The 16,199-nt window shown below is 37.8% G+C and overlaps 1 protein-coding gene across 1 annotated transcript in view; it reads left to right on the forward strand.

The window, feature by feature from the left end:
* Positions 1 to 15,901, forward strand: part of LOC126088515 (UBX domain-containing protein 6) — a 59,909-nt gene extending 44,008 nt beyond the window's left edge. The window contains exons 8-9 of the mRNA XM_049906668.1: positions 2,027 to 2,156; positions 15,473 to 15,901. Coding sequence (XP_049762625.1) covers positions 2,027 to 2,156; positions 15,473 to 15,742 — 400 coding nt within the window. The 3' untranslated portion in view covers positions 15,743 to 15,901. The remainder of the gene's footprint in view (positions 1 to 2,026; positions 2,157 to 15,472) is intronic.
* Positions 15,902 to 16,199: the final 298 nt, after the last annotated feature.

Below are 16,199 nucleotides of genomic sequence, written 5' to 3' on the forward strand. Positions count from 1 at the left end.
CCTTCTTTGTACTTTTTCGATGTCATCCGTCAGTCCCACCTGATGCAGATCCCACACCACACAGCAATACTCCAGAATAGGGCAGACAAGCATGGTGTAAGCAGTATCTTTAGTAGACCTGTTGCTCCTTTTAAGTGTTCTGCCATTGAATCGCAGTCTTTGGGTTGCTATATCCACAATATTATCTATGTGATCATTCCAGTTTAGGTTATTTGTAATTGTAATCCCTAAGTATTTAGTGGAATTTACAGCCTTCAGAGTTGTGTGACTTACCGCGTAATTGAAATTTGGCCGATTTCTTTTAGTACTCATGTGAATAACTTCACACTTTTCCTTATTCAGGGTCAATTGCCATTTTTCTCACCATACAGATATCTTATCTAAATCATTTTATAAGTCGTTTTGTTCATCTGATGATTTTACAAGACTGTAAATGACAGCATCATCTGCAAAAAATCTAAGACGGCTACTCAGATCGTCTCCTATGTTGTTAATATAGATTAGAAACAATAGAGGGCCTATAACACTTGCTTGGGAAACACCGGATATTACTTCTGTTTTACTCGATGACTTTCCACCTATTACTACCTTTCTGACAGGAAATCACAAATCCAGTCGCACAACTGAGGCGATACTCCATAGGCACGCAGTTTGGTTAGAATACGCTTGTGAGGAACGGTGTCGAAAGCCTTCTGGAAATCTAAAAATATGGAATCAATTTGACATCCCCTGTTGATAGCACTTATTACTTCATAAGTATAAAGAGCTAGTTGTGTTTTACAAGAACAATATTTTCTGAAACCATGCAGACTGTGTGTCAATAAATCGTTTTCTTCGAGGTATTTCATAATGTTCGAATACAGTATATGTTCCAAAACCCTACTGCAAATCGACGTTAGTGATAAAGGCCTTTAATTCAGCGGATTACTACTACTTCCCTTTTTGGGTATTGGTGTGACTTGAGCAAGTTTCCAGTCTTTAGGTACGGATCTTTCTGTGAGCGAGTGGTTGTATATAATTACTAAATATGTAGCTATTTTATCAGCATACTCTGAGAGGAACCTGACAGGTATACAATCTGGCCCAGTGGCCTTGCCTTTATTAAGTGATTTAAGCTGCCCTTCATTACTTCTCAAAACTTACAACTGTTTGGTTATTTTACTGGTAGAAATGTGGAAATACTCTGCACCCAGTTGTTGGAAGCTTTAGAACTATTAGAAAATCATATTATGCCATACCACCTTTCATTCAGAGTAGTGCCTATATTCTTGAAAACTGGTTAAAAAGGTAATTGGTTTCTTTCAATAATGAGCATGTGTATTTACGTGAGGGATTCTTCCTTCACTGGTAGCTACTTTGCCTACCACAGCAGCTTAGGGTATTTGTTTGTAGTGAGTGCCCAGGTTATGGATATTGAGCTCTCTTGGAGAAACATGGTGGATTCCAACCTTGCTTAAAAGCAATTATGGAAGAGTACACTTGTGGTTCACAAGAGATATCTAGGTTAAGTTTAATGATTTTAAGCTAGAAATTATGGGATGAGATGGGAGACAAAAATGGCACAGTGAAAGAAATATGTTTGTCAGAAGATTGGTTTTGTGGGAAAGGGGTGTTTTAAATAGATTAAATGTCAGTTTCCGAAGAAAGATGGCTGATGAAAACATGCAAAGGCTGGCATGGGTAATGAAAGGTTTATAGCACAAAAGAACTCACTTCTAATTCAGAATTTCATTTCATGTAGTGTGTCTTAAGATTCCATTATCTGTATTCTGGTCAGAAAGGGACAATCTTTGTATATAAAAATTCTTTGTGTGTGTGTGTGTGTGTGTGTGTGTGTGTGTGTGTGTGTGTGCGTGTGTGTCTTGTGGTGGTGCTGGTGCTCCTTTTTTCATTCTCTCTTTTTTTCTTTCTTCCCCATTTCTTCAAAAATTCCCTTTCTTTTCTGTGTCATAATTGATTACTATGTCTGGATTTCATTAGTATGACTACACAATTAATAGATGCTACATTTTGCTTTTATTTTCAGAGCTGAAACAATCGAAAAGAGCATGATGCTCAGAACAAAAGCTATGAGAGAGAAAGACGAACTCAGAGAAATGAAGAAATACAGATATGCCTTAATCAGGGTTCGCTTTCCAGATGGAATACTCTTGCAGGTATGTCATATGAAACAATGGTAATTGTATGAGAATGTATACAAAAGAAAGATAGATTAACTGAAAATTTACCTAGTCCAGGCAACATAGTTGATCTTGTGCATGAAGGGGTTCTGGAGAGAGGGAGCAGGATCAAAGTAGACTGTCAAGAAAAGCATGTGGAGGAAAGCACATTGGCATTGAGTGAAAGTATGCAGTTAGTTTGAGGAAAGAGGGAATAATGATAAGAGGGAACTGGGGCAAGGACAATTATTGGCATGGAAACAGTGGAAATCAAGGTCAGAATGATTGCAAAACCAACTGATGCTTTGAAGGAATAGTATTCATCTCAGCAGTTTCAAGAAGTTGCTGTTGGAGGATATGCAAAGAATCCATAAGGCACAGATTTTAAAGGATTAATTGAAGTTGACCATATTGCTGACAAGTGTCCCTTGCAACTGTTTTTTCAGATTGCCTTTGGTCATAGAGTGGACTTCATGGGATATGCTGTTCATTGTGGATGGAAATGGAAGGTACAATAGGTGTTAGTTACATTTAATTCTCACCTGGTATAGTATATGAACAATGTAGTACATATGAAAGTTGGGTTGAACGTGTTCTGTAAGCATTTTTTTTCAAGATTTATTTCATACTAAAACAACTAATCTCACTCACTTTTACTTTCCACATTATGATGCTATACAGATATGCCTTAATCAGGGTTCGCTTTCCAGATGGAATACTCTTGCAGGTATGTCATATGAAACAATGGTAATTGTATGAGAATGTATACAAAAGAAAGATAGATTAACTGAAAATTTACCTAGTCCAGGCAACATAGTTGATCTTGTGCATGAAGGGGTTCTGGAGAGAGGGAGCAGGATCAAAGTAGACTGTCAAGAAAAGCATGTGGAGGAAAGCACATTGGCATTGAGTGAAAGTATGCAGTTAGTTTGAGGAAAGAGGGAATAATGATAAGAGGGAACTGGGGCAAGGACAATTATTGGCATGGAAACAGTGGAAATCAAGGTCAGAATGATTGCAAAACCAACTGATGCTTTGAAGGAATAGTATTCATCTCAGCAGTTTCAAGAAGTTGCTGTTGGAGGATATGCAAAGAATCCATAAGGCACAGATTTTAAAGGATTAATTGAAGTTGACCATATTGCTGACAAGTGTCCCTTGCAACTGTTTTTTCAGATTGCCTTTGGTCATAGAGTGGACTTCATGGGATATGCTGTTCATTGTGGATGGAAATGGAAGGTACAATAGGTGTTAGTTACATTTAATTCTCACCTGGTATAGTATATGAACAATGTAGTACATATGAAAGTTGGGTTGAACGTGTTCTGTAAGCATTTTTTTTCAAGATTTATTTCATACTAAAACAACTAATCTCACTCACTTTTACTTTCCACATTATGATGCTCCATTCAGTCTTCAGTTTTATTGCAGTACCTTATTTATATGCAATATCTATTATCTTTTTTGTTGTGTGAATTTACTTATATAATCTTCATAGAACACTGAGTTCATTCTTTATTCAGACAAAACTGAATATAAATTTGTGACTTTGTCAGGTTCTAAATGTTGGGGCAGAAAAGATTTATCTTCATATATTCATTCTACAAAACTGCCTTCAGAACTGTGGAACGGCTTTGTTGTTGTCCAGGATCAATTTCATTGTTCTGTCAGGGACTTTCAGCATACAGAGCATCTGAATAGTGCACATGTGCAGTGAAAATTTTCATTTTCTGATTACATCCCTGAATTCCTAACATATGTTACAATCAAGTGTTATGAAAAGCTATACTGATTCAATCTTAGGCTAAACAGTGAGTGTTAAATGTCTTCTTTCTGTAGCGAAGTTATAATGTTCAAGTACTTCGTTCATCACCATCTATTGTGGTGGTAGCAGTTCTCTTCACTCACACCATTGTTTTCTATTTAGATGTTTCTCGTACTTGTCAGTGTCAGAATTTCATACCAAATAATGTCTAAAATTAAACTACATTCAACTTTTTCATTAAAAATTGCATCAAATAATAATTATGTTGTATATGTATTACAATTATAAAAGAGATTTAAATATTAGAAACACTGTGAAGTAGTCCTAAAAACATAACCACCAGGAACTAGTGACAATAACACTCCTTTTTACCAAGCTAATGATCAATTTTGATTCCCTATGAGGAGACCACACTGTGTTGCTTATATATTCAATCATTGTTGAGGACATCAAACTTGAATTCTGATTCATGCAGCAACCTCTTGAGCTAGAAAGCCAGTATGTACTCGAGCACTGCACATGTGTGCATTGGTGGGAACCTGGCCACGTACTGACAATTGCAGTTCCACATTAAAACTGTATTACTCTGCCATCTCTTGATGATACGCAATACTACCCAAGATCCTTGTCTGGAAGTGAGATAGTTGAAGAGATCAAACTACAAGTTGCCTTGTGGAAAGAAACAAATTTATAAAATGGTATGTGAAAATATTCAGAAGGCTGCTATAATTTTTAGTGCACAGTGCATTTACTGTTTATTAAGCCATTTAAAAGGTGGGGCCAGTTTAAAGCCACAGCGACACAAGCCGCTGCTTGAGGTGCCACTTTTGTATGATTTTTATACAGAACATATCACTGTAGTAATGGCCGCTTGGGGTGGCAAGTTGAGAGAGGTGCCAAAGTGCAAGATTCGTGTGCTGTGTGTATCATATTTAGTAGGGAAAACTGACACTGGTGAAGTTTACAAGGAAAAATATGGATAGGGAGGACAGCAAGTGATAAGTCACTTGTGTGCAAAAGTGTTCTTGAACCAGCCCTGTTAAAAGGCAAAGGAAGATATACATATAAATTTCAGGCTGTCTCTCATAACAAAATTTCTCAAAACTCACGGGGAGAGATTTTGATGTAGGACTTTGTTTTGGAGATGGCTTCAAAATTTACTAGGCTGAAAGTTTAAGTGCACATGTGTGTTTTAAATACAATAAAGGTCTGTTTTGACAAAGAATTCTTGTGCTAGAGCAATTTAACTGAAATGATGTATTCCTGTCCCTCCAGGGCATATAAATTACATCCAGCAGCTTGGAAACTATTGGCTTGAAGGGTTAATTACTCTTTTATCATTGATCTATCATAATCACAGTCCTTTAACTTTCCTGTCCATCTAGTGTGTTCAGATGTTTTCAATATTTTTAACATGATTTTTTTTCTTACTCAAAAACTTTTTTCTGAGTTTATGATACATAACATACACAGTGCTTGATTTGTAAAAAAAAAGATGTTTTGGTACTGTGGTTTTCCATGGGGTGGTTTTGAAGTTTAGACTTCTTAAAACATTATTTTAATGCTTTTATGAGCATTTCCAAAGTGTGGATAAAACATTTGTTTTACATTGTTTCAACCACAGCAAAAGTGTCATTGTACCGCGTCTCAAAATCTGTGATTCTGTTTCTTTTTCGTCAGAGGTACTGGTACAGCATACCATCACAAATAAAGCACTTCACATACATATCTGTTTATTTCCATCAACATACCCAGTGTTTAGCAACTCTTGTTCTTCTTCCTCCCTTGAATCCAAATTGATCCTATGACAAATTATTTTCTGTCTTGTTTTCCATTCATCTCAGTATTACATGAACGTCAGCTGTGGGAATATGAAAAATAAGGCTGATAGTTTCGTAATCTGCACTCCTTTATGTTTGACTTTTTTGGCATGTGAACTGTGTCATCAGAAAGCCTTTGAGCCAGATACCTGTAGTATACAGGGTGAAGAGAAAATGCCTTACTTGGGGGTTTGCATGAGATCCCTCATCTAGATTCAAGACAAAAGGTGATCTAACAAAATCAGATTAGGTTCATTTTGAAAACACTTGTATGAAAACAAGAAACTGGCAACACTGTCACATTGTGCAGCACATCAGCATGTACAGAGGAACTTGTATCACCACGCACTACCATACCACCTGTTCTAGCTCACTGAATAGACTGCTGGGACATTAAACCCGCATCAACCATGATGGAGTTATGGCTTGAACTCCTGTCAGGTTCCATTTTTATTTTTTAGACGTCCATTTCCTAGTTCTCGTCATTTGTAAGCAGGACATAATTTTGTCTCATGACAGTGGCCTATTACATGATAGTGGGATTCATTAAACTGCATGCACACATTTAACAACTGCACTGTTGCGCAGTGCACGACCATAACTGATCCTGTCAAAATCATGTAGGGTGGCTGCATAATGGAGTACACTGTCGTTGAATATGTTTATATGCTTTTGGTGCTGGACACATCTGATAACCAAGCTGCTGCTGCTCATACATATGCTGCGCAGTACCATCAAAGGCACCATCCTGATAAGAATGTTTTTCATTTGGGAAATTTGTAATCTGTATCCACAGCAATGGGTAGAGGTTGTCCAAGTATTAGACATACCCCACAAACACAGGACTGAGTCTTGAATCCGTTCACCAATCACCGCAATGAATTACCCATAATATTGTAAGGCAATTCCAATAACTGAAAGACTGGTTGTTGAAGTGTTGCATGATGAAGAACTGCATCCATATGATTACATGTTAACTCAACACCAACAGCCAGAAGATCGCATTTGACAGTACAGTTTTGTGAGTAGCTAACATTTTATAAATAGTGTGATATGTTCCAATGAATCTAGCTTCACTCGTGAAGGTTTTTCAATCTCCATTATTGGTCAGAACACAACTGACGTGTCGTTGTGAACATGGCTTTCAGGCACACAGTGGCATAAACCTGTGGGCTGCAAATGAGGGAAGAGTGCTTTTGGGACTTACCTATTGCTGGACGTGTTGAATGTGCCCCAGTATTGTTCATTTCTTTTCAATACTTTGCCTAATTCATTAGAAAATATTCCGCTTGGTCTTCGGCGACAGCTGGGATTTCAACATGATAGTGTACTGCACACTTTGGAATGAATGTGCATAACTATTTAAATGAAGCATTTCCAGGGAAATGGGTTGGTTGTGAAGGTCCAGTTTTCTGACCTCCATATTCCCCAGACCTTCATCAGCTATAGTTTTATGTCTGGGGACACTTAAAGGAAGAGGGTTATAGTACTCCACCCATGGATGTACATTCACTTTCATGCCATTTCGGCAACGGTGGATGCAGGTGTGTTGTGAAGGGTCCAGCAGAGTATGATCCAGTGAGTGGCAAAGTGTTTGCAAATGCAAGATGGTCACTTTGAACATCATCTCGAAAGTGAACGTTGCTAGTATGTGTATGTACCGGCTCTATGAAGCTAAGGCTGGATGTCAGACGTACAGAATGGAATTATTGTGTGTAGCATAATTTGCAGTCTACAGGGTGTATACGACCCGGGACAACCGGGAATTCCGGGAAAAACCCGGGAATTTTTTCATCCGGGAGAAAACCGGGAAAAGCCCGGGAATTTTTCGGAATTCCGGGAATTTTTCATTGTTTTAGCTTTCAGTTACATTTTTGTAGTTTTGACTGCAGAATTGATTCTCTAGCAAAGACTGTTATTGTATCCTGCTACTGGAGAATGATACTGCAGCAATAAAATATAAACGAGAGGGGAAAAAATAAAACTGTAGTGGCAAAGGAAATGTGCATTTTACGACAACAAAACACCGTGCACGCACAAACGTCTACAGATAGCAAAAATATGTTAAAGGCCGTAGGGCGCAGACTGTAATTCTTCGTAACAATAAACTGCTTGCTATGAGCATGACGTCACAACTGTTCACATTAGGTTCGTTTGACCAGTTGCCAGCGGTCTGTTGCGCATGCGCATTTGACTCGCGTATAAGCAGTACCTTCTCTCGCTTCCCGCTTCTTGAAGTTTGGCTGTTAGCTGCATCGGTAGTAGCAGCAAGCAGCCAGATGCAAACGAGAAAAATTTTTCTCGCGCGCCCTAGCTGCCAGATTCGCGCTTGCACAGAGTTGTCTGAGTTGTAGTGGGGAGGGGGTTAGTCTCCACGTGACCCGTGTTTACGTTAAGTGATTTCGCTGCTTCTCTTCGTGTACAGCTCCCACGTCAAATGAAGACAAAACGGATTTCTGTGGCCGGGAGCTATCAAGTGAATTAAAATGCATTCACATAAATTACAGAGGGCAAAAATATATTATTAATTTCAGTTTCTGATTTTATTTTCTTTCCAAGTTAGTAGCAGTCAAGCATTAATCGCCTTGCAGAAGAATGAAGTTATTTTTGCAAGTTTGCTAAAGAAATTCCGCTGAGGCAATCATTTTATTTGAAACGAAGTGTTTCATTTAACAATTTTGGGTACTTCCAACTGTTCGCTGAATTTCAAGTGCACGTTATCATCTTCTGCCATGTATGGCATTATGCCATAACATGAGATCGTAGAGTATTGGTACTCCAAGAAAATTTACATCCCAAAAACCACACTGAAAAGCTTAATATCAGATGGGACCTACTTCATTGTGAATCTGGAAAAAACCAATGTGCACTTCAAGCCGAATTATGCATTTTAGTATGATTCACGAAATTTTGATGCCTTTTGGAGTATCCTCTGATGCCCTGTTTCTTTTATGGTGTAGTGTAAGCTCTCTTAGTGCTTTATACACACGAACGTGCGGGCTTCCTACACCACTGCAGTTGCACACGCACAATAATTCGTTTTTGGCGCTCTCTGGCAACTGGTAAATCGAACCTATAACTAACAGTATTGCGAATGGTGGTTAGAAAAGCGTTACTTTCAAAGTAAATTTCTTTTTACGCAAGATGAATTATGTTACGTGTGTGAAAGTGGGATGGATATCTAAATCACAGAGCGTTCGAAACTGAACAGTTTGAGGACTAGCCACTTCAAGAATTTCGAGCCGAGGCATTTATGTCACAATTTTAAATTTACTGGCACGTTTGTGTGTATCTTAAAGTATATCACACCAAAAAAAGAACAATATTACACGTGAAAGCTTAGCTTTTCTTGTAGATATACGGTACTGTGTACATTAATGTAAACCGTTAACTTTTCCTCTTGTGTGTTCGCGCTATGTAACCAGTAATCTTGCTAGTGGCTGACTATAACACGTGTCCTATGCTCTGAATAGCTGCTGTCATCGGCTGGCGAGATCTCGTGGCTTGAGATATGACTCGCTTACAAAAGGACATCACAACCTCGGTTGCAACGCTCCGGAAACTAACAAGCTGTGTTTGGTGCAATTCGAATTTATACTTTCGTAATACGAAAATATGCAGCGTATATGTTGCTGCAAATCAAAGGTCTTTCCAAAACTTCTCTGCTCCGGCTTTTCTTTTTTTCCGGGAAGTTCTACGCGATTATATAAAACGTTAACCATTCAAAGGATTGATAAGTTTTACAGTTCCGAGGGAACTTTTTCTGTGCTAAGTGACAGTAGGTCGCCCGGGAAAAAGCATATTTTTTAAACGGGATATCCGGGAGAAATCCGGGAATAATCCGGGAATTTTTTTTCCTTGTCCCTGTATACACCCTGAGTCTAGTGTAGTGTACCTAATGTTGTTTGTACCTCATTGGATACAGACAGTGTTATCCACTATTATTTGGTAGTGGCATTATTTGTATCGTGGACAAAACAAAGTGGTTGTTTACACCTGTAAGATGTTTATGTTATGTCTTAATACTTACATGAAGGTAACAATAGCAGGAAGAAATACACAAGATACTGCGTTGTGGAGGTGTAAATTGGATGCAGTTTGAGGCTTCAAGGGTAATTCCATGTGAAATCAACCAATAAAAAAATAAATTTCAACCCTGGTGGTTTAGAATTTTGTAATTTTTATCAGTTTATTCTATTTATCAGAATAAGATAAAATCCAAAACTAAAATTTTTTTTGAACTTCTAGTTTTTGAATTATTAATTTTTAAAGTTCCTGAAACTGTGATTTTTACCATGTTTGGAAACTTTAAAATGCCAATATCTCAAAAAGTATTTGATATACAGACATAAAATTTATACCATTTTATTCAGTTTATTGTAGTCTTTAAAACTGTGGGCTGCTTGACCAATTAATTAAAATCCTTTTTTCATTCCCAAACAAAAATGTTTAAAAATGTTAGTTGTACACTGATAACGTGTGTACCGAATTTCATGGTGGTGTTCTAAAGTTAACATATGGGAATAAATTTTATTTTAATGGTATTTGTATTCCGACTTACAAAACTATTGGCAGTGCGTGCTACTTGTTTCCTAATAACTGAACTCTTAGTCCTGTCGCAGGAAAGCCAAGTGTAACGCTACCGCAGAATGTTAAATGCCAAATATGATATAAACCTACAGTATAGCGTTACCCTCTGGGAGGAATTTTGAAATTGACCATGTGTTAACCTAATGGGTAGAGGGTATCAGACATGAATTTCATACTATGGCAGTTAGTAGAAAGTAGAAAGGCTTTAATTTTGTAAGAAATGAAAGAAATAAAGTTCCCTCAAATGAAATAATAAAAGGTCACCAGCCTAATTAGGCATAATAATGTGAAAACATTATTTTCAGTGGATTTAAATATACCGTTGCAAAAGGGACTTTCATAAATTCTTACTTAGTAAAGTGCAAAGAACACACAACTGCCAGGTGAAATGCACAGTGGATAACAGTAGCTATTAATAGCATAGGTTAGCAATCACAGAAATGTAAAAGAGACTTTACTCTTGTTAACTATTATTACTACCTCAACCAGTAATTAATTCAGCACAATATGTTCTCAAAGAGATTAAGTGGCACCTAACAAAGGTTCAAGTTTGACTAACACATACACATCACAAATGCAATATTTTAACTCTGTACAAAGATATTTCATGTTCACTCTACTGTGGAAATGTTCCAGATTTCAATAGCAAAAACTGAATTGAAATTAACCTTTTCCTACTATGAAAGATTAAAGTGGGGACCCTTAAACTGTCCCTTCCTTTATAAGCAACTATGCACACACTTCAGAAACAGCTTGCATCACATAAATGCAGAATTACAACCCCACTTAAGATTATTTAGCCCACGGTGCTTTATAAACACAGAAAGATAGATCCTTTATCATTTAGCTACAAAATAGCAGGTCAGCAACTGGAAGCAGTTAATACCATAAATTATCTGGGAGTACGCATTAGGAGAGATTTAAAATGGAATGATCATATAATGTTGATCGTCGGTAAAGCAGATGCCAGACTGAGATTCATTGGAAGAATCCTAAGGAAATGAAATCCGAAAACAAAGGAAGTACGTTACAGTACGCTTGTTCGCCCACTGCTTGAATACTGCTCAGCAGTGTGGGATCCGTACCAGATAGGGTTGATAGAAGATATAGAGAAGATCCAATGGAGAGCAGCGCGCTTCGATCATTTAGTAATCGCGAAAGCGTTACGGAGATGATAGATAAACTCCAGTGGAAGACTCTGCAGGAGAGACGCTCAGTAGCTCGGTACGGGCTTTTGTCAAAGTTTCGAGAACATACCTTCACCGAAGAGTCAAGCAGTATATTGCTCCCTCCTACGTATATCTCGCGAAGAGACCATGAGGATATAATCAGAGAGATTAGAGCCCACACAGAGGCATACCGACAATCCTTCTTTCCACGAACAATACGAGACTGGAATAGAAGGGAGAACCGATACAGGTACTCAAGGTACCCTCCGCTACACACCGTCAGGTGGCTTGCGGAGTATGGATGTAGATGCAGATAATAATTTACACTAGCAATATTCTTATTTAGCTTCGGAAATAAATTCAAGATAAAGTAAAGTTTCAGATAGGTTTAGCATTATGTGCCTTTTTCATTACTTGAGAAGCAAGTGATTTTAATTATCAACATTTATTCGCTTTAGCACTAAACTTTGGCACAATCAAAGTAGTAGCAATTCAAAGCAAAATAAAGCTTTTTAACAAGCTTAAAATAATGTGCCTCTCTCTTTACCTATGAAACAAATGATTTAACTAGCAACTTTTGTATGCTTTAAAACTGAAACTTAGGCACATTTAAATAGAAACAAATTTGCATTTCTTTATGAACAGGATACTCTGTCTTTAGCACTTTTAGGATAGGACCCTGCTTGGTATCATGAAGAGGACAGTTTCAAAGTTCAAACTCAAATTTTGCAACACTTGAATAATTATTGCAAAAGCACACACAAGCACACTGGTTCATACTGGCATACATATCTGTTTTCCAAGTAGGTTGAGTAGTGGCGCAGTAGAGGCGGCAAGCACGTGGTGGCTGGCAGTTTTAAGCTCTATTTAATTCTTCTTGGTGACATATTCATCATCTTTAGAGTCTTTCCACATGTGAGAGCACCATTTCTCAGCTGGAACCACATCCGAGGCCATACCATCATAGATTTGGTTTCAAAATGCCCCACTTGGCACCTGCGGTGTTGACTATGCAACTGCTGGCCACTGACTGCCTAACTTTCTCTCTCTCTTGCCGCCCAGATTGACTGCCACTTGCACCTTTTCTCATGTGCCAAGCCCTTTCCATAATGGAGGGGGTTCTTTACGTCTTATCTATTTGACATATAACAATTAACATAAATAATGTATGGGATCGTATGCATTTTCTATTTTATATAACTTTTAATTTACGGTAGTTGTTGTACATATTGGTAGAACAACTGTATGTGTGTGTGTGTGTGTGTGTGTGTGTGCAGTCACTTCTGTTGACAGTAATTCACTTCAGTAGAGATTGAATTGTTGAGATGACATCAGCAAAATAGTGGTGAAGGAATGAGGACCAGGGTGCTTTATGCATGTATAACTTTTTAAACACATGAGCTCAGGGGATATTAAGTGACTGAAAACTGCTGCATCATGATTTAAAATGCTTAATCATCCAATAAAATGTTGAAAGGCGCGTTAGAAAACAAGCATCAAGCACAGCCCATGAAGTGGAATATTGTACTTGTCGTATTCAGGCATGAGTGGTGCAACATTTTATTGGGAAACGAAGCATTTTAAATCATGACACCGGCACATTTGTCAATTGAGGATGTTCAGTCAAAATGGTTCTCTTAATACTTCTATTAATCGGTTGTTGAAGCAGAGTGTGATCAAATATTAGCTTCATTCCAGTTGTTTGGATGCGGTAAAGTGTGCATAGTGTTCCAAAACAACTACTTCAAATTAAGACAGGAGGTAAGGAACATCAAAACACACAATTTAGTTATGGTACATATGGGCGCTGATGGTAATTTCTGATGTTGTGGATGATTTAGACAGACATTTGTTCAGCATTCTAATTACAGCAGTTCCATTCACAGGTAATGCTCAAATGTGTGACCGTTGGCCTGCATGCACACGGTATATCGTCAGATCATTGTAAGAGTCCATTTCAAATTTCCTGTAATGTCGACAGTGGTACCACCAGCAATGGCAATTATAGTGATGAGGTCTCCTTCTGTTTCCACAATTGTTTCTTACACCAACTGCTTCATATGCCTTCAGAGGAAGAAATCCAAACACTTGGTCAAGTGACCTGAGTGGCCAGGCCATAGGGCTGCCTCGGCAGGTCCTTCAGTTCGCAGAAGTGGCTCGCAGATGATTTCTCATAGCAATGTTGAAATAAGCTGGTGCCCCATTGTGCTGAAAGAACATCCTTTGTCTAACATTCAGAGGTATGTCCTCCAGTAGTCCTGGCAACAAGTTCCATGAAGACGTGGTATCACTATCTGTTGAGGCCAAATGGAAGAACTGTGGTCCAGCCAACCTATCACCATAGTTGACACAATGCGGTGATGCTTGCAAATGAGTTGGTGTGTTTGCAAACAGATCTCAGAGCCAGCCATCCGTGGAAAGAGCGGTTTTGAATGTCAGTGTATGTTCCCAATCAGCAACACCGACACAATGGCTTCCATAGCACCACTAACAAAATGTTCCCTAACATTACAAGTTGACTTCAGAGACCATATGTTCCTTATCGGAATATATTTGTTCTGTCTCTTGTATTAAATCGAACAAATAGTTTCAGAACACCTGTATGAGCCATCAGTCACTAATATGTGACAAATGATGAGCATGCAGTCTAAAAAAGCAGCTTGGCAAAAAGTTTTTATAGCCATAGCTGTCACTGGGAGACAGAAACAGCATGCATTTATTCCTATGACCAAAGCCAAACATAAAGCAAAGTAGATGACTTTTGTGCTATCCAGAGATGAAAAAGTAGAAGTAAACCTTTTATTTACACACCATTGTGGATCAACTCTTTATTTTTCATAACCAAGAAGACCAAATAAATTGACTCCAATAAAAGAAATTTCGTACTTTGTGAAGTAAATCTCTCAGCTGCCATTGGAAAAATTTACAGCTTATCAGATGAAGGGCTGCAAAAAGCCTCAGATTGTATTGCAGTAGAATGTGTTGTTACCTCAGTTGTGTCATTATTGGATGGGAGAATTATGTTATATCATTTAAAAGAATACATAATTTTAGACACTAATAAGATTGTTAGTGGATCACCATAACATCTTTCTTATTGAAGAGGAGTAACAAATTTCACTTTGCAAGGCACTCAAATAATGCATCATTAAATAACAACAGCTACATCATTGTTTAATTAATATGATTGAAGGAGCTTGGCTGCAACTTGACTCAAACAGTGGTAGGTCTGCATATTATCCGTTCCCCATGTCATTGCCTTGTCTCACTCAGCTAATGATGCAGCTCCGGCACATACAGAGTTCATGCTGCATGTTGTTGGCCATGCTGTGCATAGTTACAGCAGTGTGAGAGCCTCGTTTTTACATCGCATTTCTGTTAAACCTGTTGGTGAGACTAGGTTGTTCTAGATACACTTTACTTAGGATGAGGAATCTCGTGCTAACCACCATATTTTCTTTACCCTGTATATTTTATAAACAATGTTACTCTCTGTATCACATCATCTCCTCAAACCTTGAGCATCTCTCACTATGTGCAATGCTTGCCTACAGCTTTTGTTTTCCTGAGATCTGCTGTGACTTTTTTAACTACTCCTTTTGTGATATTTGGGCCAATTCCATCCCTGTAACATTTCTCTATTTGTAATTCACTCAACTAAACCACTTAATTTTGAATCTTGTAATTCTACATGAGGAGAACAACTTTTTTCCTAGTTTCAGCTCTTGATATTTGTTATAACTTGTTATTTACAATCAAATTATTATTGAATTTGCCTGCTTTTGTCCATCTGATTGGTACCTTTAACAGTAGTTACATGTTACTTCATCTATGCTGTATGTTTAGTAACCTATGATACAGTGCTTGGAAAAAAGTCTTGTCTCCTCTTAAGCTCTGTGACAATCTTTTAATTCATTGTGAAACTGTTAAAATTATGTATATGAAGTGAATGATTTTTTATATTTTCAGGGGACATTCCACGTCTACGAAAAATTTGACGCTGTTCTTAACTTTGTTACTGAGAATTTGGTTCAAGATGACCAACCATTCATTCTCATAATGGCAAATGGTTGTCGTTTGAGCCATGAGGAAGCGAATCAGACATTAGTTGATCTGCGCCTTGTACCAGCTTCAGTTCTTATATTTTCTTGGGACACACAGGAAACAGAAGAAAAATCAGTTGACCAACAAGCAATGTATCTCAAACCTGAAGTTATGCTACTTGTACAAGCTGTGTAATGATAGTTATGCTTCACAAATTTTTGTGAATCTGTTAAGTTTCATCCTTTGGTTGTGCATTGCTGCATTATTGCTGTCTCTTGTATAAATATTTATTATTTATTGCACTGATGGACTGTATATCTGAATATAACTGTGTATATAAATTTATAAACAAACTATGATAATTCTGTTAACAGCCTTCACCGATTACAAGAAATGGTATTTGCACTAGTGGTAACTTTTGCTTTCTTCTTGGAAAGGAAAACTTGAAGCTGTTCAGCTGCAGAGGGATGGCTGATATTAAAGGTTGAGAATGATTTGCAGTTAAGGCCTTCCTGAAGCAGGAAATGTTGAATGTTTCAAACCTTGCGACCAAGTAAATGCTGTTGAAGCTCTTGGGCACTTAATTGTATGATGTTACTAATATGGTTGGGTAGTAAAACAAAACAAACAGCGAGGAGGTAACTAAAGTGAC

This window comes from Schistocerca cancellata, chromosome 6 (assembly GCF_023864275.1).
Source record: "Schistocerca cancellata isolate TAMUIC-IGC-003103 chromosome 6, iqSchCanc2.1, whole genome shotgun sequence".
NCBI lineage: Eukaryota > Metazoa > Arthropoda > Insecta > Orthoptera > Acrididae > Schistocerca > Schistocerca cancellata.